This window comes from Rhinatrema bivittatum, chromosome 1, assembly GCF_901001135.1.
Source record: "Rhinatrema bivittatum chromosome 1, aRhiBiv1.1, whole genome shotgun sequence".
Classification (NCBI taxonomy): Eukaryota; Metazoa; Chordata; class Amphibia; order Gymnophiona; family Rhinatrematidae; genus Rhinatrema; species Rhinatrema bivittatum.
In genome coordinates, this window is record NC_042615.1 from 757828296 (window position 1) to 757855509 (window position 27214).

General features: G+C 45.5%; 1 protein-coding gene across 1 annotated transcript in view; it reads left to right on the top strand.

The window, feature by feature from the left end:
* The window catches only part of SLC45A2 (solute carrier family 45 member 2), a 99378-nt gene that overhangs the window by 14629 nt on the left and 57535 nt on the right, over window positions 1-27214 (top strand). The window contains exon 3 of the mRNA XM_029579111.1: window positions 23560-23885. Within this exon, the coding sequence (XP_029434971.1) occupies window positions 23560-23885 (326 nt within the window). The remainder of the gene's footprint in view (window positions 1-23559; window positions 23886-27214) is intronic.

Here is a 27214-nt window from a genome sequence, read left to right on the forward strand (position 1 = left end):
TTAAATTTAAAAAATCCAGCAATGACCCAGTAGCCCAGTTGGTAAGTGTTGCGCAATGCCATACAGATGATCTTTGGTTTGATCCCTGGGTCAGGTCTTATGCTCCCCAGCTCAGCTGGGACTGGGGCTGCATTCATAGCCCCAGGGAGGAAGGAGTCATGGTTATACCCTAAGATAACCTAGTGGTTGGATAATAGGCCCAGGATTGCAAGGATGTAAAGCAAGCCCTGCTTGCATGTCCTGTAGCCTAGGACTGTCATCGTAAGAACTGGAATACATTTAAGTTGGGAGGAAATATAAAAAAAAGGGAAAAAAAGATCTTGGATAAGTTGTGAATTATGGCTCATGGCTCCAGGATCCCCATACTGGTTCTGACTGAGCTGACAGCCCAAAGGAACAGGAGGAAACATCTGGGTCAAAATACAAATAAAAACCTCTTACATGTAACAGAGTCTTCCAGCTCATGATGTTGCACTTTTTCACTTGGCCATGGGTGCCGAATGGCCTGGCTATAGCTCTGGTTGTAACCAAAGGCCTTTACTTAATCCTTATCCTTCTTACCTATCTGCTGGTTTTGACATTGTTGATCACCATCTATTCCTTGATACTCTGTCCTTACTTTGATTTTGGGACTCCATCCTGTCTTAGTTTTCTTCTTACCTCTCCTATCACATGTTTTATGTATCCTCTAGTGGATCCTCCTCTACTGCCATTCCAGTATCACTTGGTGTGCCTTGGGGTTCTGTCCTGGTTACTCTTCTCTCCGTATACTAAGTTCCTTGGTGCCCTGATTCTCTCATGGCTTTCAATACCATTTTTATTCTGTTGATTCCCAGATTTACCTCTCTATACCAGATATTTCATCAGGAATCCAGTTCCAGATTTTGGCCTGCTTGGCTGACATTGCTGCCTGGATGTCCCACCTCCATCTTAAACTCAGCATGGCCAAGACAGAGCTCCTTATCTTTCCCACAAAGCCTACTTCCCCTCTTTCTCTTTTCTCTATGTCTGCGGACAACACTGTAATCCTCCCAGTATCATCAGCCCGTAACCACAGGGTCATCTTTGACGAATCTCCTTCTCTACACATATCCAAAAAACTGCTAAAACATATCCTTTCTTTCTCTATATCACCAAAATCTGTCCCTTTTTTTTTTTTCTGAACATACTTTCAGAGCTCTTATCCACTCTCTCATCACCTCACACTTAGACTACTTTAACCTGCTGTAAGGGGATTCCTGATCTGGGCCTGGCTGAACTCAGAGTAGGCTGACCTATTTTCACAGGGCCGCAGAGAAGTCATCCCTGACCTCACAAGAAGATTAACTGCTTTTGCTTCAACAACAAAAATACCTATAGTACCTGAACATAATCTGCTTTGAAGTGCCTGAAAAGTAGAATAATATAAATCAAAATAAACATGTATTTGCAATTGAGTAAAAGATAAACTGTTCTAAGGATGAGGGAGGAACAGGGGCACCCTCCCCCTTCCCCTCCCCCCTTCTGAATCATCAGACTCAAAAGCTTCACAGAAATTTTTTTTTTTTTTAAAAGCAGTAGGCTGTGTCATGGAAAGAGAGAGAGGAGTTTTGCTGTCCCAAACTGCCTGATCTGTAGGTAAAATTGCAGCACAAATATAGAGTAATTATTATATTGGAACATCCAATTGTATAATGCACAGTATTTATGAATTTATTATTTTTCAGACTAGGGTCAATCAGAGTTAATTTTAATCAGAACAAGGGATCATTCAGTTTGTCTAATATTAGAAGTTTTATTGGGAGTTTTATCAATTAAAATATGATTAATATAATGATCATTTAGGTGATTTAGAAAGTTATAGGCAAGTTCACAGTTTCTAAAGTAGCACTGCAGATTATTGATTGCAAGTTTGCACAGATTTAATTCAGAGGAATCATAATTATCTACCCCAAACTAAGGGTAATTTCAGACCTCTTAATTAAAGATTAAAGTGTGTTCTCTCACTACGCATGCAAACCGCAGCTGAAGGAGATAAGCAGTTTCTCTCTGTGAAAACCTCTCTGTATCCTTCCATGTGCAGGTCTGGAGGCTTAGCAGCTGGGCACAGGCATCTCAGGTCAGCATTTCTTCATCCTGGAGATCAGACAGGGATGTAGGCAGGCTTTTTCTGGTTTCAAGGGTAGTGTTGTTGGTATTCGGTGGAAGCCCTCCGATGGTCAGCTCCCTGATGGACTTCTTAATCGCTGGAATCTTGATGAGAATTCCAGTTCTTTTGTTTCACTCATTTTTATAGAAGTGAATATGCATAATACATGTGCAGTCAATGCACATGGATGAGGGCCAAGCACAGCTCTCCAACTGGGAGTTTCACCCCTTTTTTTTTTTTAGTAAAAGTGAAGACTTCGTGTTAGCATAGAGAACTGCATGGTTTCAAACTGACATTAGAGATAAGGAAGGATCCTCCAATCAGTTTCTAAGCTCTTTGTTTCAGGTAGAACTAACAGGAGACAGACTGGTGCTCATGCCAGAGCAGGATAGGTTTTACAACCTAGGCATTCCTTCTACAAGGCCTGCATTTCTCAGTTCTGTCTTCTATAGAAGAATGTCCAAAATGCTTTGCTGTCTATCTTCAACTTTCTTTAGTTAAGAGAGAACAAGCTTCTTTAAGATACACTCAGAAAATGTTGGCCTGAATTGTCCCTACAGAGCTGCCCTTCTAACAATCGTAAAGAAAGCGTTGCACTATTATCATTAATATCATTGCTTTTCTACATTCATGCATTATCATTACTATATTCCTTTTCTTAAGCATAACTGAGCACAAATAATAAATTAATTATCCTGGAATCTACTACAGTCATGCTGACTCAAAGTGAGTGTGGCTTTGTGTTTTGAGTATCGAGTACTGTAAGAAGGGGAGCTTGCAGGAACACCAGCCCTTTTAGTCCTTGTATTTTACTACACTCACAGAGTGAACCTGTATCATCGGCTCCTTACAAGTCTCCCAGTGAACCATTTCTCTCCAATCTATCAAAATTCAGCTGCTCGACTTATCTTTCACCACGACTCTAATATGCCAGTATTATATGCATTACATTGGCTCCCAATACAATAGCTTATTCAATACAAACTAGCTTCCATCATTAGAACATAAGAACTTAAGAAATTGCCATGCTGGGTCAGACCAAGGGTTCATCCACCCCAGCATCCTGTTTCCAACAGAGGCGAAACCAGGCCACAAGAACCTGGCAATCACCCAAACACTAAGAAGATACCATGCTACTGATGCAATTAATAGCAGGGGCTATTCCCTAAGTAAACTTGATTAATAGTCGTTAATGGACTTCTCCTCCAAGAAGTTATCCAAACCTTTTTTGAAGCCAGCTACACTAACTGCACTAACCACATCCTCTGGCAACAAATTCCAGAGCTTAATTGTACGTTGAGTGAAAAATAATTTTCTCTGATTAGTCTTAAATGTGCTACTTGCTAACTTCATGGAATGCCCCCTAGTCCTTCTATTATCCGAAAGTGTAAATAACTGATTCACAGCTACTTGTTCAAGACCTCTCATGAACTTAAAGACTTCTATCATATCCCCCCTCAGCCTTCTCTTCTCCAAGCCGAACAGTCCTAACCTCTTCAGCCTTTCCTCATAGGGGAGCTGTTCCATTCCTTTTATCATTTTGGTTGCCCTTCACTGTACTTCTCCATCGCAACTATATCTTTTTTGAGATGAGGCGACCAGAATTGTACACAGTATTCAAGATGCGGTCTCATCATGGAGCGATACAGAGGCATTATGACATTTTCCGATCTATTAACCATTCCCTTCCTAATAATTCCTAACATTCTGTTTGCTTTTTTGACTGCTGCAGCACACTGAGTCGATGATTTTAAAGTATTATCCAGTATGACGCCTAGGTCTTTTTCCTGGGTAGTAGCTCCTAATATGGAACCTAATATCGTGTAACTACAGCAAGGGTTATTTTCCCCTATATGCAAGACCTTGCACTAGTCCACATTAAATTTCATCTGCCATTTGAATGCCCAATTTTCTAGGCTTGCAAGGTCCTCCTGTAAATTATCACAATCTGCTTGAGATTTAACTACTCTGAATAATTTTGTATCGTCCGCAAATTTGATAACCTCACTTGTCGTATTCCTTTCCAGATCATTTATATATATATTGAAAAGCATCTTTCCAAGTACAGATCCATGAGGCACTCCACTGTTTACCCTTTTCCAAAGAGAAAATTGACCATTTAATCCTACTCTCTGTTTCCTGTCTTTTAATCAGTTTGTAATCCATGAAAGGACATCGCCTCCTATACCATGACTTTTTAGTTTTCGTAGAAGCCTCTCATGAGGGACTTTGTCAAACGCCTTCTGAAAATCCAAATATACTACATCTACTGGTTCACCTTTATCCACATGTTTATTAACCCTTTCAAACAAATGAAGCAGATTTGTTAGGCAAGACTTCCCTTGGGTAAATCCATGTTGACTGTGTTCCATTAAACCATGTCTTTCTATATGCTCTACGATTTTGATCTTTAGAATAGTTTCCACTAAATTTCCCAGCACTGAAGTCAGGCTCACTGGTCTATATTTACCCGGATCGCCCCTGGAGCCCTTTTTAAATATTGAAATTATATTGGCCACCCTCCAGTCTTCAGGTACAATAGATGATTTTAATGATAGGTTACAAATTTTAACTAATAGATTAGAAATTTCATTTTTTAGTTCTTTCAGTACCCTAGGATGCATACCATCCGGTCCAGGTGATTTGCTACTCTTTAGTTTGTCAATCTGGCCTACTATATCTTCCAGGTTAACAGTGATTTGGTTCAGTTCGTCTGACTCATCACCCTTGTAAACCATCTCTGGAACTGGTATCTCCCCAACATCCTCATTAGTAAACACGGAAGCAAAGAATTCATTTAGTCTTTCTGCAATGGCTTTATCTTCCCTAGGAGCCCCTTTAACCCCTCAGTCATCTAATGGTCTAACCGACTCCCTCACAGGTTTCTTGCTTTGGATATATTTAAAGGCTATTAATCAATTTTACTAAGGGAATAGCCACTGCTATTAATTGCATCAGTGGCATGGGATCTTCTTAGTGTTTGGGTAATTGCCAGGTTCTTGTGGCCTGGTTTTGGCCTCTGTTGGAAACGGGATGCTGGGCTTGATGAACCCTTGGTCTGACCCAGCATGGCAATTTCTTATGTTCTTATCCAGACAACTTAGCCTATTTTCATTTCTATCTGGCTAGATTAGATAGATAACTTTAGATCTGCTTCACAGCAGGCCTTGTGTGTCCAGATAACTTGCTACTTATCCAGACATCCTCAAAGATATCCATGCAAATAGCACCTCACAAAATAAAAAAAATAAAAACATTTGCAGGCCAGGGGCATGATTCCTCTCTCCTCCCCAGATTTTCCAAATTGGCTCCAATGGGGCCAAGCAGTGCCAACTTTCACAGCTTATGGTTCCAGCGCTTGTCATTCAGAACAGCGTTGTGAACACAGGAAGCAATTATAATGTTGTGTATCCCGGCCGCGGCAGGCCCATGACCATCCCTACTCACCCCTGACACCCGGACCTGGCCCTTCCTCTTTGGCAGTGGTAGGCAGTCTCCTACGTGCTCGTGCTCCTGCTATGCTCCCAGGTTCCTCCGGCAGCTCCGCGGCCTCCTCCGGTCTCAGTAGGGTCTCCCCACGTGCGTCGAGGGGAGATGCCGCCACCACCACGTAGTTCCAGGCTGTCTGCCTTAGGCATGCGCGCCTTCCCTGACTTTAAAGGGGCCGCGACGGGAAACTTAAGGGAGGCTCTGCCATCCGGTCTTTTGGCAAAAGGTCTCCATGCTTCCAGTAGTGTGCTTAGTTGCTACTCGTTCGTGTTCCTGCTCCTGTCCTGTACCTGATCTGTTCCAGTCCTGTGTTCCTGTTTCAGTTCCTGTGCTTCTGTTCCAGTTTCCTGTTCCTGACCCTCGCTTGTTCCTGATTACATTTTGGATGGATTCCTGGCTTTGACCCTCGTTTGTTCCTGACCTCGCCTTGGTCGGATTCTCTGCCTCTGACCCTTGCTTGGGCCTGACCTTGCTTCCAGCTGCCTGCCCTGACTTCAGCTTGTACCTGACCTTGTCTCCAGCCGCCTGCCCTGACTCCAGCTTAAATCTGATTCTGCCTCCAGCTGACTTCTTGGACTTGGCCTTTCTTAGGCTCTTTTCCTATTTATAAGCCCGGACTTAACATGTTCCTGACCTCTAGCCTGCTTCAGCCTGTCCAGGCTTCTGGATCCAGGCCCTGTCTTGAACTCAGCTTCTTTGGACCCTGTGTCTCCGTTGCTTCCTGGCTCCCTGCCTCGAGCATCCTTCATGGGATCAACTGTGCGGAGGCCCGCCTAAGACCAGCCGGCCCCGGCACCCAAGGGCTCAAACTGCGGGGAACGAGGGCTGGTGTTGGCGAAGCTCCAGTCGGCCTTCGCTTCCCATTCCGCTCCGTCTCCCGACGGTGGGGACCCGTGGGGGCTCCCCCATGGGTATCGTCAACTCCACCTCGGGCTAAGGGTCCACCTCCGCAACATTTAATGCTCTGGGCAGGGTGGGGTATGGGGGTATCACATTAGTGGTTGTGAGTGGGTAGCAGGTGGGGAGGGAGGGCAGCAGGGTGGCCTTATAATAAATAAACAAGCCTGGCAAGGAAGCGGTGCAAGCGATCAGTGATCCCCTCTCCCCCTGCCAAAATCCTTTATTCTGGGGGTGGGGCATGTTCAGAAAATTGGCATTGCTCGGCCCTTCGGGGCCAATTTGGACAAACTGGGAAGGGGAGTAGGAAGTGGGCCCTGGCCCGCAAATGTCTTTTCTTAAAAATTTTAACAGATGCTGCTTACCTAGATATCCTTGAAGTTATTCAGAAAAGTAGCAACTTAGCTGTCCACACAAGGCTGGCTGTATGCAAAACATAGCCGGTGAGGTTTTAAAGTGGGATATTTATCCCACTGATTACACGGGAAAAGTTATCCAGCTAATCTTAGCCAGATAAGTTGTCCACTGACCGGCCTACTGAATATATTAAACCATATGGTGCTATTTAATCAGATGGATTCCTTGGGCCAGATTTTCAAAAAGCTACAGGCGCCGGGCCTATTTTAAAAAGGCCCGGCGACGTGCGTAAAGCCCTGGGACGCGTGCAAGTCTCAGGGATTTACAAAAGGGGCAGTCTGGGGGTGGGGCGGGGGTGTGGCCAGAGGCCTCCGCACGGCCGCTGGGCTGGGGATCGCGCTCCGGCAGTTGGCCGGCGCACACAACTTACTTTTAAAACAAAAAAAAGAAGTCATCAAAGGTGGGGGGAAAGGGCGGGGGAGGTAGGGGAAGGGAAGGGAAGGTGGGGTGGGAGGGTTAGGAAAGTTCCCTCTCAGGCCGCTCCGATTTCAGAGCGGCCTAGGAGGGAACAGGGGAAGGCAGCGCGGCTCGGAACGGGCTCAGCGCGCGCAAGGTGCACAATTGTGCACCCTCTTGCGCGCGCATGTTATAAAATCGGGCGTACATGTGCACGCCCCGGATAGCGCGTGCACATGTAGGCCGCACGTGCGCTTCTTTTAAAATCTACCCCTTTGAATGTAGCCAGTTAAGTCTAAAGTTATCCAGCTACAGGAGACTGGATAACTTTAATCCTGCTTCAGGACATTTAGAGTTAGCTGAATTACTTATTCAGCTAGCCCCTAGTATCAGAGATAGCTGGGTAAGTTATTGTGCTAACTTGTCCCTGCTCCGGCACGCCCCTGTTATGCCTATAACATATTTGGCTAATTTTTATCCAGATAATGACTCATCTGACTAAAAGTTAGCTGGATTAGTACCAGCGATTTTATAAAATCAGCATTTAGTTGAATGACTTTTGAGTTATGCAGCTAAATGCGAATGAATATTGGCCTCACTGTGGTTTTCAAAAACTTCAGCAACAGTTCATTCAACTTAGTCTAAGATTTTCTGCATCTGTAACATTTCTCCTGCTATAGAGTCACTGTCAGCTGATAGAATCTGATACTTTGTGAATTAATACTGTTTGAAGCTGTGTCTAATAACATAACATATTAAATGAGAGCAGCAAAAGAGCATTCCCAGTGGCTTAGACCTAAGCCTCCTGCATCTGAGTCTTGGGTTTGCTGGTTGAAGACCTGGTTATGGCATATTTATTATAGTGTCTGTCCTTGACTGATAATTTTGTTGACAACAGTAGTACCGAAATAATGAGCCACTGGCAGAACACAGCAAGTCTGTGATTCTTGTGTGGCAGGTAGAGTATATAAAATAAATTAGCACCTTTTATTGTAATATCGTAGTCAGATTTTGTGTCTACATGACTGACATTTTGAATAATATTATTAATAACACTTTGAACAGCAATTCTGCATTATAATTTGTAGCCTTTGTAGTGTGCAGATACATTAATGCACTTTTGCCTTTTCATTCTCTCATTCATCTTGCACACTGTGAATCATTATTACCAGCAATTACAATCACATTTTCCAATGACATTGTTATTTTTTAAAATTATTGGGCCCGATATTCAGCGCTGGCCAGGTAAGTAATTTAACCAGATATGCCTTATCCGGCTAAGTTATAAGGGATATTCAGCAGCATGGCTATCCATGGTCAAGGTGCTATGTAGCTGGATAAATTTTTGCACTGGAGGTGGACCCTTGGCCTGGCACAGGATTGGTACGGCCCTCAGGGAGGTCCCAGAGAGTGCCTGCCACCAGGAGGCGGAGCACACGAGGAGACAGAGGCAAGCTGGAGCTTCACCAATAACAGTCTGGGGTTTCCGCGGGTTAGACCCTTGGGTACCCAGACCACTTGGGCTTAGGTGGGCCTCGGAGGGTCTCCCGCAGAGATAGCAGAGAGGTGTGCCTACCACGAGCAAGGGTGCGCGGCTAGTGGATAATAGGTGAGCTAGACCGGAGCAGAGTATACCGGAGACCACTGGAAGGGAACCGGAACTGGAGGTCCTTCGGACAGGATAGGCAGTGCCTAGAGGTCTAGCTTGTAGAAGACCGTGGTTAATGTCCAAGCAGGCAGGCCTGGTGGTCATGGGAGAAGCAAATAGAGTGTCCGAGTGGAGCACAAGGGTCAAAGCCAGGAGAGGCTGAATAAGCCCCCACGGATGTCCAGTGGGAGTCTTTTGTTGTGCACAGACAGGGCAAGGGTCTACGTAGTCTCAAGTGTCCTTTGCCATGGTATTCCACCAAGTATCTGTGGAGCATCTCGAGGGGTCAGGCCAGCCGGGATGGCTGACGAAACGGGAGTCATGGGCCCAACAGAGAACTCGCTCTCAGAGACGGCGAGGCTCCACTGTCTTACCCGCGGGCACGGTGGTGGTAACTGCGATGGAAATACAAGCGGGGTCAATGATATGCACTGGTATTTCAGGAGTATCTTCTGGCTCTACTGAACACAAGAGTGCATCAGCCCGGAGATTCTTCTCAAGCGGCTGGTAGCGCAGTTCAAAGTTGAAACGTGCAAAGAAGAGAGCCCAACAGGCCTGTCTAGCGTTTAGTAGTTGGGCCTCCTTTAGATGTTCCAAATTTTTATGATCGGTATAAATGGTGAACTTGTGCTGGGCCCCCTCGAGCCAGGGGCGCCACTCTTGGAGGGCCAACTTCACGGCCAGGAGTTTGCGGTCCCCAATTGTGTAGTTACGTTCAGTGGGTGAAAACTTGTGAGAGTAAAAAGAACATGGAACAGGGGGTCCTTAGAAAAGTATTGACTAAGGGCCACCCCGGCGCCAATGGCAGATGCATCAATCTCGATGATGAAGGGGCAGTTTGGGTCTGGATGGCAAAGACATGGGCTGGTATGAAAGGCCATTTTTAGTGCCTGGAAGGTGGACTGGGCTTTGGGACTCCACTCCCGGAGATCACATCCTTTCTTAGTCTTGGCAGTGAGTGGAGCTGCCAGTGTGGAATAGTCTGCGATAAAGTGGTGGTAATAGTTTGTGAATCCTAAGACCCTCTGTAAGGCCCGCAGATCAACCAGCTGAGGCCAGTCATGAATACCTTGGAGTTTATCTGGGTCCATGGTGAATCCTTGGCTGGAAATGGGAGACTAGCTGCTCAAAAAGGCATTTTTCAAGTTTGGCATAGAGATGGTGGTCCCTGAGTCACTGAAGAATGGTCTGAACATGAGAGCGATGGGACTGCAGGTCCTTAGAAAAGATCAAGATGTCATCCAAATAGACTATGACGAAGGAGTATAGGAGATCTCGGAAGATCTCATTCATCATCCTCTGGAAGATGGCAGGGGCGTTGCATAGCCCAAAGGACATTACTACATATTCGTAGTGTCCATCCTGCATATTAAACGTGGTTTTCCATATATCCTCGGGTTGTATGCGGACCAGGTTATAGGCCCCACGAAGGTCCAACTTAGTAAAGATTCAAGCCCCCTGGAGCTGATCAAACAGCTCGCTGATGAATGGAAGTGGGTACCGGTCCTTGCGGTTAATGGCATTCAGGTCTCGATAATCAATATATGGCCTTAACGTATCGTTCTTTTTCTTCACAAAAAAGAACCCGGCACCCACTGGGGATGTCGAGAGTCTAATGAAACCTTTGACTAGGTTCTCCTTAATATATGCGGACATAGCTTGGGTCTCAAGAAGTGAGAGCAGGTAGGTTCTACCCTTGGGAGGTGTACTGCCGGGTAGTAATTTGATTGGGCAGTTGAACTTCCGGAGAGGGGGTAAGATGTCTGCTTGTTGCTTGGAGAATACGTCCTGGTAGTCCACATAGGGTGCAGGTAGCCCTGGAAGGGGCGTGGATGTGAGCACTGGAATGGAAGGGGACACCCGCTGTAGGCAGTGGGTTTGGCATCGAGGACCCTACTGGGTAAGTTGAAGCAACTTCCAATTAAAGTGTAGGGAGTGAAATTGTAGCCATGGTAGACCGAGGACAATAGGGTTTACTGACCGCTTGAGTGTTATGGTTAGTGTGTTTTGGTGGATCCTTGGGTGCTGTGGGAGATGACCATGCCCTTGGGGAGGAGCCTCATGAGAAGCCACAGCACTGGGCTAGACTCGTAATGCACAAAACACAGTTAGTTCTTTTATTAAACAGCTTGAAGAGAGCCACCAGAGGTGGCAGTAGTGAGGCAGTCTGGTAGTTGCAGTCTCAGGGACCTCGGCAGAGGGAGCCCTTCTCTCCTTGCTGACGATAGGAGGTTCCGCAGCAGGTTTCCCAGCTAGGAGATACTGTGGATGAGATAGACTGAGAGTTAGAGTACTCACTAGGTGTTAGCTGTTGGTATGCGATTCCACCAGGTATGTTGAAGAAGGTACAGGCACTGAGGCACAGAGAGCAGGCCCTCGAGGAGCGAGTACCTGTTCCCTGAAAGGCACCTGAAATAAAGCAGAGGGGCCCCGAGGAGCGGGTACCCAGGTTAGCAGTTACCCCGAAGGGCAGAGAGAGAGAGCTTCCAGTGGCAGCACGGAAGCGGCAGAGTTGCATAGACAAGAACAAATTCAAGTCCTTGCTAACTCAAAGAGCTAGAAAACTAGTGAAGGCAATATACCCGAATGGCGTGACATCAGCATGAGGGAACGCCCTCGAGGTTTGCACCAAGGATGGAACAAAGATGTAGGTTGTGCGCGTGCACGCACCCTAGTAGGTACCTGGGAGGAGCAATGGCGGGAGGCTGCACCATAGCCATTCCGGGGACACTGGAGAGGTCGGCTTGTAGACACTGCAGTAGCCATCTTTCCTAGGTAAGCGGGAGGAGCCGTGAATAAGGTGAGGCAAACGGAGCGAAGCCATCTAGCACCGACGGACACAACATTGAGGATCAGGAGGGTTATCTCTTCCTTTTGGAGAGTCCCTATGGTCAGTTGGATGGATAGAGTGTGATAAGTGATGCGATCAGGTAAAGGTTCTCATTGGATCGAGGCAATACACAATGGCAGTTCAAGGGGTTGAGTTGGGACTTGAAGTAGAGTAACTTGTTCTTCAAGAATGAAATTCCCACCAGCCCCAGTATCCACGAGGGCGGTAGTGGAGAAGGAGTCTGCCTCCTGAGGAGGGAGACAGGTAACAGGAGTTGAGGGCCAGTGACTGTTGTGCCCAAGCTCGGGACCCCTACCAGGCTTAGGCTTTGGAGTTTCCCGGACGCACCAGACATGTCTGGATAAGGTGACCAGGACCTCCACAATAGAGACAGAAATGGGACGTCCGTCTTCAGAGGCGTTCCTCGGGAGTAAGACGACCACGGTTTATTTGCATTGATTCTTCTTTTGGTGGGGAAGCCGCTGATGGTGCCCTTGATCTGAGGCTAGCAGACTGAGGTGGTTTCAGGGCTGGTTGTCAGCTGGGTCTTACCTCCTGGTGCCGTTCCCGGAGGCGGTGGTCAATCCGCCCAACTAAAGTGATGAGGTCCTCCAATGACGTGGGGATCTCTCGGGCTGCCAATTCGTCCTTCAGGGTGGATGACAAGCCCTCGAGATAGAGTGCCCACAAGCAGTCTTCCTGCCATTCCAATTCCGTAGCCAGAGTACAGAACTCCACAGTGTATTCTAAGAGGGAATGGGATCCTTGACAAAGGTGGAGAAGATGGTGGCCGGCAACTGCCTGTCGGCCTGGGTCATCGAAGGTGTGCCAGAACGTGGAAATAAATTGAGGGAGCTGCTGGAGTACAGAGTCAGAACGCTCCCAAAGTGGGGAGGCCCATGCCAGGGTCCTTCCCTCCAAATGTGACAGGATAAAAGTGATCTTCGTCACTTCATCTGGAACAAAGAAGGCTGAAGTGCAAACTGCATGTAACACTGGTTGAGAAAACCCCGACAGAGACGAGGATCCCCATTGAAACATGGAGGAGCTGGAAGGGCCAGCAGTGCCCATGAGGGCGTCGATGGAAAGAGTCCCTGGGTTGGCCAGGGCGGACTCCTCGAGTTGTGCTGGAGTCTCTGTACCGAGGTGGCCAATGCCTCGATGAATTGCTGCTGCTCCCGGACACATGTAGCCATGTCTGGAATGGCCTGTAAGGCAGAGGACTCCGCCAAGTCCATGGCCTTGGCAATCTGTTGTGCTGGAGGTGGATCCTTGGCCTGGAGTAGGATTGGTATGGCCTTCAGGGAGGTCCCAGAGGGCGCCTGACGCCAGGAGGCGGAACACATGAGGAGACAGAGGCAAGCTGGAGCTTCACCAATAACAGTCCAGGGTTTCCACGGGTTGGGTACCCGGACCGCCTGGGCTTAGGTGGGCCTCGGAGGGTCTCCCATAGAGGTAGCAGAGAGGTTTGCCCACCATGAGCAAGGGTGCACGGCTAGTAGAGAATAGGTGAGCTAGACCGGAGCAGAGTATACTGGAGACCACTGGAAGGGAACCGGAACTGGATAGGATAGGCAGCGCCTAGTGGTCTAGCTTGTAGAAAGCCGCAGTTAGCATCCAAGCAGGCAGACCTGGTGGTCACGGGAGAAGCAAATAGAGTGTCCAAGTGGAGTGCAAGGGTCAAAGCCAGGGTATCCATCCAAGGGTGGTCAGCCAAAGCAAGGGTCAGTTCCAGGTATCAGTCCAAGCATGGTCAGTAGCAAGCAGAGCTCAGTTCCAGGCAGCGGTCCAAACATGGTCAGAGGCAAGCAGAGGTCAATACCGTGAATCAGTCCAAGCGTGGTCAGAGGCAAGCTGAGGTCAGTACCAAGTATCAGTCCGAGAAGGTACAACCTGGGAAGCGGAACAGGAACAGACGCTGGAGCACAGAAAGGATCATGGGAACACAGGAACACAGGAGCACTGGAAGACACAGGAACACAGGAACAGGCAAGGAACAAGTAACGCAGGAACACAGGATGGCAACTACCTTCTCAACAACGAGACGACCCGTTTGCCAAGGCAAGGAACTGGAGCCTGAGCCCTGCCTATATACAGGGCTCAGGTGACATCGTCATCGCATGCTGCGGAGGGGTTTCCCGCGCTTTGCCCTTTAAAGGGTCGGGTGTTCCATGCGCATGCACGCCTAGGGGCGGACCTGACGCCAGCGAGGATGCCGAGCCCCGACGTGAGGAGCAGTGTGAGGTTGAAGGCCCTGATAGGCCGCGGGATGCCGTGGACGCCAGGGGCTGGTTGCGGCTGCGAGGGAGGATGGACAATCTTTAAAAATGGTGCGGGCCATCCAGTGCTCCTACCATGTGACGGGGCCGGCCAATGGCATGGATACCCTGTCATATGGTAATGGCAAAGGGCCATCGGCGCCATTTTTATTAGTGGCAACCGATGGCCCGAGAGCGGGACATCGCTTCCGGGACTCCCACTGGACCACCAGGTACTTGTAAAAAGTTTTGGGGGGGGGGTCAGGAGGGTGGGGGAAGCTAAGGGATCCGTTTTAAAGGGTCAGGGTGGGTTTAGGGGTTGTTTTTGTTTGTCGTTTTTCCAGTCCTCCCCCAAAACGATAAGAGAACCCCACGAACAATTTTGTGGGGTTTTCCTATCGGTTTTCGGGGAGCCCCCGATTTCTAATGACTTTGAAAATATCGTATGATATTTTCAATAATCAGAAGCACGATTCACATCCCTACTTTATATAGCTTCTCTTCTTTACTTTCTGACTTTATATTCTTGGTGCTTGATTCTTGATGTAAATTTTAGTGCCTTGTATCTGAATTTCTGCCCAGTTTTTCTTGTTTCCCTGTCTTTCTTGAGCATACAGTAGCCTCTCCAAAATGTTGGTGTCCTGCAGACCTGGTATGCTACCTCTGGATGGATATACTGTATGCATTCCCTGGGGTCTGAGCTGGAGATGAAGAGAATGCCCAATATTCGAAGATGTTGCCCTCTTTCCTACTTGATACATGCAGTTTTCTCTGTTGTATGTGAGAAATTCGTAGTGATTTTCCTTTTTTTTTTTTCTCTCAGTCTTGTCTGGTCATGCTCATGTTATATTTCCAGGAGCAGGAGGAGGAGGAAGCATTCATCTCATCTCTGGAAGCAGAAGGAGAACCTTCATACCCTAATCCATCCAGAAACCTGGAGCCCTCCTTCCTACTTTCCTATATTAATTACAATTTTTTTTAGATGGCATTTAGTGTTCTTTGTGGTTTTTCCTTGTCATAGAGTAGGGAATCAGCTGGATGGAGGATTTCCCCAACAGGAGCAGGACTAGACTCTAGGGCAAAGCCAGACAGGGTCTTCCACCTTACCAGCCAACTCCTTCTTGGGTTGAGCCTCTAGATTCTGGTGGCCAGCAGGACTTTGGCTGGAACCGGAGACAAGCTGGGTCTAGAGGCAAGACAGGCACAGGCGATGAGACACAAAGCTGGACTCAGAGGTACAAGCTGGACCCAAAGGTAGGCAGGGGCTGGAGACAGGGCTGGAACAGGAGACTGAGCCAGGCCTGCACCACCGGGTGTACATACTGTGCAATTGGACAGGGTGGTACACCCAGTGGGGGGGCGGCAGAAGAAGAGGCAGCCTACAAAGGCTGCCGGTGAACCCCCATCCCACTGGCAGCCAGGAAAAGGATGAGGCCTGCAAGGCTACTGGTGGGATGGAAAAGGAAGAGACTCATGAGGCCGCCAGTGGACCTCATCCCATCAGCAGCCTGGAAGAGGAAGATGTCCATGAAGCCACCAATGGACCCCATCCCACTGATGGCCCAGAGGAAGATGAGGCCCACAAGGCCACCGGTGGATCCCATCCCATCAGTGGCTGAGAAGAGGAAGAGGCCCATGAGGCCACCAATAGACCTCATCCCACCAGCAGCCCAGAAGAGGAAGAGGTTCATGAGGCCACCAGTAGAGCCCATCCCACCGGTAGCCAAAGATAGTAGAAGGAGCCCGTTCTCCTGCTCCTTCTTGGTGCCAGCATGCGCTGTCCAAAACACGTGCAGCTAGCACATGTTCTATGCTGATTTTGCGATTCACGAGATCAGCATAGAGGAAGTGCTTGCCTTGCGAAATGTGATTAGCACAGGGACTGTTACACAAGGAGGAGCATTGTCTTCTACATCCCTTGGATGTCAAGAGGCTTTTCGTGATGTATCTGGATGTTTCTGAATCTTTCTGGAAGTTGGATCATCTGTTTGACCTACATGGCAGAGGGAAGCAGGTTGAAACAGTTTCGCAGGCGACAATAGCTCACTGGATTAAGGAGGTGGTCATGGCCACATATGTGTATGCTGATAAGCTATTTCCTACTCAAGTTAGGGCTCATTTCACTGGGGCTCAGGCAGTGTCATGGGCGGAGGTTAGATTGTTGTCTCCCGTCAATATCTGCCGAGCTGCAACATGGTCATCCTTACATACCTTTTCCAGGTTTTATTGTCTGGATATGCAGGCCTGGGAGGATGAAGCCTTTGCATGTGCGGTGTGGACAGGACTGTGGGTAGCCTCCAAACCTATTCAGGAGTAGCTTTGGTATATCTCACTGGTCCTGAGCCCATCTGTCTACACACTAGGACATGGAGAAATTACTTACCTGATAATTTCATTTTCCTTAGTGTAGACAGATGGACTCAGCTTCCTGCCTGGGGCTGCTGAATGATTGTGCCAATAGTCCTCCTGTGGGGCTCTGGGTCCCAGGGATTACTGCTAAGTGTTCATCCAGTCCCCAGATTGGGGTACCTATGCTCTTACTTGAGTTCAGTGTTTCTTGGTGGTTGAGTACAGTTATGGTTGCTTGTTTTTTAATCAAGTTTTTTGCTAGTCTGTCCACAATTGCTTTTGAACAGAATACTGGCAGGCTGGGATCACTGCAGGAATATATATACTGTGACATCAGCTTGCTCCATCTCCATCTTCTTGCAGGGGAGCATAACCCACTGGTCCTGAGTCCATCTGTCTACACTAAGGAAAATGAAATTATTAGGTAAATAATTTCTCCATTAGTAAACACGGAAGCAAAGATTTCATTTAGTCTTTCCTTGATGGCCTTAAATTCCCTAAGAAGCCCCTTCAACCTCTCAATCATCTAACAGTCCAACTGACTCCCTCACAGGTTTCATGCTTCAGATATATTTTTTAAAGATTTTATTAGGAGTTTTTGCCTCTAAGGCCAACCTCATTTCAAATTCTCTGTTAGCCTATCTTATCAATGTTTTACATTTAAGTTGACAATGGTTATGCATTTCCTATTTTCTTCAGATGGATCCTTCTTCCAATTTTTGACATAGGAGCAACGGGAACCACACTACAATGGTTCACCTCTTATTTGTCAAACAGAAGTTTCCAAGTAATCTTCAACAATAGCCTATCGAACAAGGTAAAGCTAAGTACAGGAGTCCCACAAGGATCTGCCCTGTCTGCAATACTGTTCAACATCTATCTTCTACCGATCTGCCACCCACTGGATCGTCTAGGCATAACCCATTTCCTTTATTCTGACGACATCCAAATTTTGATCCCAATACAGAATACAATTGAAGAAACTTATAAGAGAATAACCAGCTATCTCGCAGAAATCAAACAGCGCCTATCCTCCATAAAACTCATAATAAACATTGAGAAACCCGAATTAATAATCCTAGACAAAAAAGTCAGTGAAGCTCCAATGCAGCCACTCAAAATGGAAGACCCTAAAACACTGATCTCTCCTGTTAGCCATGCTTGAAACCTAGGAATAACTGTAGACAGCTATCTTACAAAACCCACATAACAAATAAAATCAAAGAAGGATACCACAAATTACTCACACTCAGACATCTTAAACCTTTTCTCACACAAGATTTCAGAACAGTACTACAACTACTTATATTCTCCAACATCGACTACTGCAATGCTTTACTTCTCATCCTACCTCTGACAGCCAGAATTCTTACAGGAACAAAGAAACATGAGCATATCACACCAACCCTCATCTCTCTACACTGGCTCCCAATAAAATACAGAATAGAATAAAAAGTTCTAACAATCCTTCACAAAATAATCACAGGACAACAAAATCTATGGCTGAACAAACACATCATACCTCATGCTCCAAAAAGGAACCTTTGATCAACGAACAAAGGCCTCCTCAAAATACCTCATGTAAGATCCACTCATCAGAACACAACTCGTGAGAGAGCTATAAGTTCTTGGAGGAGTTGGATAAGTTCTTGGAGGAGTTGGAAAGGAGGAGTTGGATAAGTTGGATAAGTTGGAGTTGGATAAGTTGGATAAGTTCTTGGAGGAGAAGTCCATTACCTGCTATTAAGTTCACTTAGAGAATAGCCACTGCCATTAGCAATGGTTACATGGAATAGACTTAGTTTTTGGGTACTTGCCAGGTTCTTATGGCCTGGATTGGCCACTGTTGGAAACAGGATGCTGGGCTTGATGGACCCTTGGTCTGACCCAGTATGGCATTTTCTTATGTTCTTATCCCTCGCCAGCCCCGCCCTTTGGAACGCATTACCAAGCGAAATAAGAACGCAACCTGATACCAAAACCTTTAAAAAGACTTAAAAACCTGGTTGTTCACCAGAGCCTATGCAAATGATCTCATCCATCAACACAACAAGAATCCCACACAAACCTCCACCAAGAAAAGTCCACATTCTCAAAGAAACATAAAAACATCTAAGACAACTCAGGAAAACACCAAGAAAAGTCCACAGCCTCAGCGAATCATAAAAGCATCTAAGACAACCCAAGAACTTACAAGACAATGCACATAGCCACATGCAAATGGGCTGGCATAACTACTTAAACTATATAATAACCATGATGTTAATGCTGTCTATAAAAATATGATGTAACAATGTTCTCTAATATGACTCAACGTTTGTTTAACTAATATAACTATTGTGAACCGTTATGATGGCGAAACCGAATGACGGTATACAAAACATGTTAAATAAATAAATAAATAAACAAATACATAAATAAAATATAGTGCATTTATACATGTAAAACCCAATTTTAAGCAAGTAAATTCTTTTCAAAATAAGGCAGTCATTTTTTTTTTCTTTTTGGATTGTGATAGATAAATTGTGGAGAGTTAGGCTTGTCTGTTTTAAATTTATTATGTTAATATAGGGGTTGATTTTAAAAGGTATCGCATGGGCGTCCATGTGCACGTGCTACCTGGTGTGTGCACATGGACGCGCCGATTTTATAACATGCGCGCGCATGTTCTAAAATCCGGGGGCCGCACGCATGTGTAGGCGGCACATGCAAGGAGGGGAGGACTTAGGAAATTCCTGCACGGCGATGCATCTTGGCCTTTCCTTCTCCCCTATCTCACCTTCCCTACCCTTCCCCTCTCCTCCCCACCCTCTAAATTCAATTTTTTTTTTTACCTTTCTTCAGCAAGTTACTTCAGCTCCCGAGCTGAAGTAAGATGTGCACGCTGGGACAGCGATGCTCCGGACAGTGAACAATGGCGCTGTCCTGGCCCGCCCCGCCTCTTCCCGCCCTCCCCACCCAGAACACGCCCCCGGCCTGCCTCTTCCAAGAGGCCTGGCACTTGAGCATGTACCGGCATTTACGCATGTGGCCGGGCCTCTTGGAAAATTTGCCAGGCTTGCATAACGCCCGGCTACGCGCATAAAGGCCGGAATTTACGTGCACTGGGCATTTAAAATCTGCCCGGTATTGTTCTTTTTATTTACCTCCTATTGAATGTTTTGTTAATGTATTTATAGTTTTAATTTCAGCTAATATTTTATTCAATCTTATTTTAAAATAGATTATATTTATTATCGTATTGAGTGCATTATATTTTTTAAGTTGTTTTGATTGAATTATTTTATGTAAACTTCACTGGTGCTTTTAGTGAATTTGTAGTGAATCAAGAAATAAAGTAAAACCAAGTAAGTATAGAGGTGAATAGCTTTCTTATTGCTTGAAAAAATACAAATGGCAGCCAGATAGATATTCAGCAAAACCTGATGTTCAAGGTCTAAGCTTCTGGATTGTTAAATCAGAGCTCTTTGGCCAGCCAACATAATGACATTTGAACTGGGTCATGGGTTTTAATCTCTTACTTGACACTACTAGAGTTCATCTGATCTGGTTGACCTCAATAGCTTTTTTTTTCACTTCATGCAGAACTATTATATTTAAATTTCGTGTCTTTTAATATGATAATTGCCAATAGTGTACATATTAAATGTCTTGTGCAATCTTGGGAAACTTTACAGGTAGATTTTAAAAGTGTTGCTCGTGCAAAAAAGGCCCCATGCATGTGTATGTGGGCCGCGCGTGAGCAACTAATTTTTAAGAAGCCGGGAACTACGTGCCTACGTCAGGAATAAGGAGGCAGAAATGGGGTGGGGCCAAGATGTACGCGCGTAACCCCTGAATTTTGCAAGGCTGACCATGGCAATGTGCGCCATGTTACCTGCATGACTTTACTACTGGTCCTGATGATGTGCAAGACTGGAGATTTAGGGCCAGAGGCATCCTGAACACTGGGGAGGGAGAGAGAGAAAGTGAGGTCCTCTGTTAGAGAGACAATCTGACACTTTATATATCCCCCCCTGTAAGAGGGGTACTTTCAGCTCAGGCTGGGTTTTAGGGTGAGGCAGTGTTACATTGCTCTGCCTAGGGTGCAAGGTTCTGTAGACCCTTGTAACACTGCCCCTCCCCCCCCAACCTACTTTGAGATGAAAGTTCCCCCTATTACAGTGCAATATAGAGTGTCATATTGGCCTTTTAAAAGAGGCTCTCTCTCTCTCTCTTTCTCGATAGAGATATTTTAAAATTGAGGGTATTTGCTCGCATGCCCAATACGCGCGTTTATGGGCTCAACTTTAAAAATGTACTTATTAGGTTGTACAGTCAGCCTTATGTTCTCAACTATTCCTATGTATTTATTGGAACTGTCTTTGTACTATTCTTACATCTAGCACACATTTTGTGCTATTATTACATCCAGCATCTATTTTTTGAGACATGTTTAGGGGGCTATGGATAAAAATTGGAGATAATGTGGGGTATTGGATCATAAAAAAAATGATATATCAAGAAATAAGTATCTTCAGTCTCCTGTGTAACAGACACTCCGTTCTGTTATCATTGAGTCCTGGGTGTTTAGTATCAGCCTTCTATTTACAGTAGGATGGTTAATGAGGTCCCATTCTAATTCAGACCCTCCTTCTGTGGAGTCTGGATTGGCCGTCCCACTTGTAATAGTATATAACAGATCCCCAGCTACTGCTCGGGAAGCAGTCCTTTTGGGTAGAACAAAGTACAGAGGTAGAGTGAGAGGTTAGTTTTTGTTATGAGACAGGCCCAGCCAGGGGAGCCCTGTTTGGTGGTCCTGGCCAGGGTCGGGAGGATTTCTGTCCAGCTGGTATACAATCTGTCTGGTGGGAGTTTCCCTCTGAGTGCATCTTTTTGGAATTTAACCTTTTAAGTGATAGGAGCTTTACTGGAGCGTGCTCGGCTCCTGGACCCAGAGAACAGGGAACCCTGGGTCTGGGCCTGGGCAGGTGAGGGAAGACCTGCCCTCCATACCCTCAATGAGGAAGGTGGTACTCTCCAGTTTTTGAGAAGATTAATTTCACCATCCTGAAAGTCCAGCTCCAGGGGCTCCCTCCCATTAGGGATTTGAATAAAAGCACAAAGGACTGCATAAGAGCAAAGAAGATTTGAATCATCCAACAGTGAGTAAAGGCAAAGCCTAACATTCAAAAGGTCCCTCATCTGGTGATTCTTTAAAAATGCTGGAGAGAGAGAGAGTTTTATCTCTCTGTGTAGAGACAGTAACATTATATCCTTGCCAGTTGGAAAGAGTAGTTCTACACATTCAAAGCATGCCCTGCCTACCCGGGGGACCCTATTTTTCTATGCCCTGGAGGGTAGGATTCCCCCAGTCTGGGGTTAGACTTTCCTGCACAGATTGAGGAAGAAATTATTACAAGACTGTGCTGCTGTGGACTAAGAGTTGTGCCATTTCCATGCATTGTTATCAGCAAAGAATTGCTTTTGAACACTAATACAGTGACTCCAGTCTTTATTTGGCATCCCAGCGCACATCGTTACCTTAATTATTGCATCACCAAAGGAAGTCAGGAAGAGAGTATTAGCCACCCCGCACTGGGAACCGAGAGGACTCCTTTCGTCCCTAAGTCTATTGAACCTGCATTCTGGGAAGGAAGGGAAGTAGGACAGCTAGCCTGGATTCCTGCCCCAAAGAGCACAACAAATAAGTTTATGGCCTCACCCCGGGGTGGGGTTATAGAAAGTCTATCCAGAGAAATGGGGTATTGAAACATCATTGTTCAGTCCGTGTAGTGTCAGTTCGGGGATGGAATTAAAATGTCACATTTTCTGATACTTTCATCCTATGGCATAAGGGAGCACAACTAGTTGGAGCAATGGTTTTGGTTTGGATTCAGAATTATTACTCTTTAAGAAATGGACATGTTACTAACAGTACTCATCTCCCTTTACCACACACGCATCTAACATTCATTGCTAAGGCGGGTATTGTTGCCAAACACACAATTGTAAGTCATTGGATCTCTACGGATCCTCCAAACCTTCTGCACTGGCATAGGAAGCTTTTACAGATAGCCACATTTGAGCATATGACTGCTCAAACATTAAATGCCCAGAAACGGAAGGATACCTTGGAAATATGGTCTACTTATCTGCAGCGCCAACCCCGTGAAGTAGTCCAACGCATTAGTAGTCTGAAACCCCATAATTCCTAACCTTGAGCGATTGGTGGGTTAGTAGATGAAGGCATTACTTACCAAAACATACTACAATTCTATTTCATTTTATGTAATTGCATTTACTTATATACTCTTAGTGTTGGCTGTACGGGATATATGACGAGAGAATACATTCACTAGATGTTGCATGCTTTCATGCTGTTGTATGTAGTAATTGTAGACTACAAAGACGTCTTCGGGGGGGGGGGGGCAGGGGGGGAGGGGAACGGGGAAAAAAGGAGGAGAAGATTCAAATGATACACAAGATTATCTGGCTGATCTTAATATCAATTGCATCCACATTTATTTCATCATTGCATTGTATCTTTTCATGATTTGGCATGTTACCCCTTTGACTGGTTTCTGTTCACTGGTTGCCCTACGGAGCCAAATTGGTGTACAAGGATGTGTTAAAATGATAAATGTTACATGTTTTTTACCTTTGAATTTTCTGTAAACTCAATAAAAATATGAATAAAAAAAAAAAGAAATGGACATGTATCTAGTGTATAATTGGGGTTTCTGATTTTAGGTTTTAACTGATAAACCTTGGTAAAACACCCTCAATGAAAATAAAAGGTGTTTATCTGATAAACAGTGGAAAAATACCACATCTCATCACTCTTTTGCCCACCCCTGGTTCCTCTGCTTTGTTTTTGTGCCTTTTCCATGCTAACGACTCCACAGCTGCACAATTATATGTATTTGATTCAACCGGAAAAGGTATTGAACAATAGTACCTGTGCTGTGAAAACACCTATAAATACTAATTTTTAATGCCCCCAAGAACCCCTAATTAGCTAGAAAATAAATATCTAAATTTACAATTTATAAACACCTAAAATCAGAAGCCTATATATATATATATAGTTAATACAGTAGTCCTGCTTTGCTTACATTTACTGTTTTCCTCTCTTGTTTTGGTTTTTTTTTTTATTTTGCTTCAGGTCTTGGGGGAGCTCTTGGATACCTTACAGGTGCCATAGACTGGGGTCCTTCCATTCTGGGAAAATTACTAGGAACAGAATTCCAGGTCATATTCTTCTTTGCTGCTTTGGTTTTTGCCCTATGTATCACTTTACATTTGTGCAGCATTCCTGAAACTCCCCTTAAAGGCAGCAGCCAGGAACGCAAACTGTTCTTCAAACAGGACGAACTCTATCAATATGGTTCCATAGAGCAAGTCAAAAATGGTGATGTAAAACAACAAGAAAAGAATCCAAAGTCCGGTTATCTGGTGGGAGAAGTTGAAACAGAGCAGTCAGATACACAGGTAATTATTAAATTGCTTCTGAACTTTCTTTAAATCTATGGACTACAGTTTGTTTGAATAAGGATAGAGATGAACAGTATTCAGTGGAAGCATCTCTGTCTTACCTGGAGTCAAGAACTGTGCTTCCATTGGACAAACCAGGCGATCGCCTAGAGCGCCAAGAATTTGGGGGTGGCAAACTCCTGCCAGTGTGAGGTCCAGAACGGTGCTGTGCCAGAGCCAATACCGCCAAAGAAGGGAGCACTGTGCTGGATCCACTGTCTCCGGTAGGGGGCATTGCTGTGCTGGAGCTGCCTTCATTTAATTGGGGGAGGAAGGGGGTGTGAATGTGTATGAATGACCAAAGGTTCACCTAGGGCTCTAAAATATGCTTGCACCGGCCCTGCCTGCAGTCATTCCACTTTGAGTTTGATCCAGTAATATCTCTGAAGGATAGTGAGGGTTGGGTCTAGCTAGTACTTGGATGGCAGACCAGCAGTGGTGGTGGCGTAGCCTTCTTTCTGAGGCAGTACTGAATCAAATCCCCAGTATAATGTTAAGGGACATTGTGTGGCTGGCGGAATGTTCTTCGGATGAACCATTAAACTCAGAGCCCATGCTTTCTGATGATATTAGGAATGGTAATCTTGGTGTTCTGACTAAATTCCAACACAGATCATATGAAATGTCTTGCTATATTCTACCCCTGGGGCTGAAGTAAGTTGCAGCTGGCACGCGATCCCCTGCACAACGGCCGTGCGGAGGTCTCTGGCCACGCCTCCGCCCCACATCCGGACCGCCCCTCACGCCCCTGGACCGCCCCTTTTTGCAAGCCCCGGGACTTACACGCGTCCTGGGGCTTTATGCTCGTCACCGGGCCTTTTGAAAATAGGCCCGGTGCGCGTAACACTTTGAAAATCCGGCCCTATGTGCAGACATTTGCATCTGCTTTTTCTGTAGGTAGAATTTTGCCTGTAAAATATGCATGTAGATTTGCAAATTCAATCTATGAGTGTTCTTTTGCTCCCCTGATCTAAACGTGATCCCAGGAATGCCTCCTCGCAGTGTGGCTAAAAGCCCACATATTGCTGACAAGTTTAGTCTCTTAGGTCCACTGCATAGCCTGCCAGACAAATCCAACTATGTGAGTCCCTACATTTTTCCTCTGACTTTTTTTTTTTTCTGTTTATTAAATTTATAACATTGATTACAATGAAATATTCAGGTATTTAAAGGAATCAAATCAAAAAAAGAAATCCAAAAATATCATACCACATATATATTAATCTAGTCTACATCTAGAGAGTGGGGAGAGAGTAATCATGTAAAGCAGTATCCTAATTAATTTTTGCAACCTATTACACTCTTCAACGTAACATTACAATGCTACAGTTTTATCCCTTATAAATTGCTCTAAGTGTAATGGTTCATAAAACACAAATTTATTATTACGATGCATTATCAAGCATTTACAGGGATACTTACGATAGAAACTGGCTCCCAAATTCAGAACCCTTTGCTTATATTCCAAGAAAAGTTTCCTCCGTGCCTGAGTGGCTCGAGAAACATCGGGGAAAATCTGTATTCTATGACCCCAAAAGATCAGATGTTTATTTAGGAAATATATATGAAATACTAAATCCTTATCACATTTCAATGAAAAGGACACTATCAAAGTAGCTCTGGGGCTATATTATGAATAGAATCTTCCAGGAAGGTTGATATTAGGGATGTGAATCATTTTTCTGATGATTTAAAATATCGTACAATATTTTCAAAGTAGTCAGAAATCGGGGGCTCCCCGAAACTGATAGGAAAACCCCACGAAATTGTTCATGGGGTCCATCGTTTTGGGGGAGGGCGGGAAAAATGGCACACAAAAACAACCCCTAAACCCACCCCAACCCTTTAAAACAGCTCACTTAGCTTCCCCCACCCTCCCGACCCCCCCAAAACATTTTAAAATTACCTAGTGGTCCAATGGGGGTCCCGGGAGCGATCTCCTGCTCTCGGGCCGTCGGCTGCCACTAATAAAAATGGCGCCGATGGCCTTTTGCCCTTACCATGTGACAGGGTATCCGTGCCATTGGCTGGCCCCTGTCACATGGTAGGAGCACTAGATGGCCCGCGCCATTTTTAAAGATGGTGCCGGCCGTCCATTACTCCTACCATGTGACAGGGGCCGGCCAATGGCATGGATACCCTGTCACATGGTAAGGGCAAAGGGCCATCGGCGCCATTTTTATTAGTGGCAGCCGACGGCCCGAGAGCGGGAGATCGCTCCCGGGACCCCCACTGGACCACCAGGTAATTTTAAAATGTTTTGAGGGGGGGGGAAGCTAAGGGAGCTGTTTTAAAGGGTTGGGGTGGGTTTTTTGTTTATTGGCTCGGGCGCAGCCGATAAAAAAAAACCCGATCGGGCCGCATGAAAAAAATTCACAATGTGAATTGGAACCAGAATTGGAACTGATTCCGGTTCCAATTCACATCTCTAGTTGATATTCCTGGACTCACTAACACATCCATTCCCCCTTCTTAAACTACCACTTTCTTTTTATTAGGAATATAATAAATGTTGACAAGGCTGGTATCTTGTCTTCTTCAAAGGACAAGATCTCAGTCATATATTTACTAAATAATTCTCTCGAAGATAGTAGCCTAGTTAAGGGGAAATTTAAAACTGTAAGTTATCCGACCTTATTTCATTTTCCAGCATTTCAATTTGATTATAAAGGACTAACTTGTCCTTTATAAAAGATGTACTAACACCCTGTAAAGGTGATAATTGAGAGCTTAGATTAGAAATAGAGGCCTCTACATTCCTTATCCTTGTGTCATGTTCCTCTAATTTAGTTCTAGTCTGTACTGAGAAATTATGTATTTGAGAAATAGAGGATGACACTTTTTTATCTACTTTAGCAACAAGTTTCCACACATCCTTTAAAGAGACAGTTTCTGGATCTATATAATTCTCAGGTAAATCTACCATGTCTGGGATTATAGAGGGAAGAGATAATATTAGCATATTGCTATCTTTGACCTCCAGGGTTTTAGCCTCTAAAGGTCCTACGATAGATCCCATATGTCTCTCCTTTCCACCAGAACCTTTCCCAGTTATACACTGTGAGTTACTAATGGAAACTGGAGAAATTCCCCCTACTGCCCTAGATAATGTTCCAATGTCCATATGCAATGATACTGGTTGAAGAGGAGGTTGCTGGGTCCTGGGACTTAAAGAAATTTCCGCGGGTGAATTAGCCTTGGTATTGTTCCTCATGGATGACTCACCCAGATGAAATATGTGGTGTTCCATCGGCCCAATCTTTACATATGTTGAGGGCAAAGGGGAA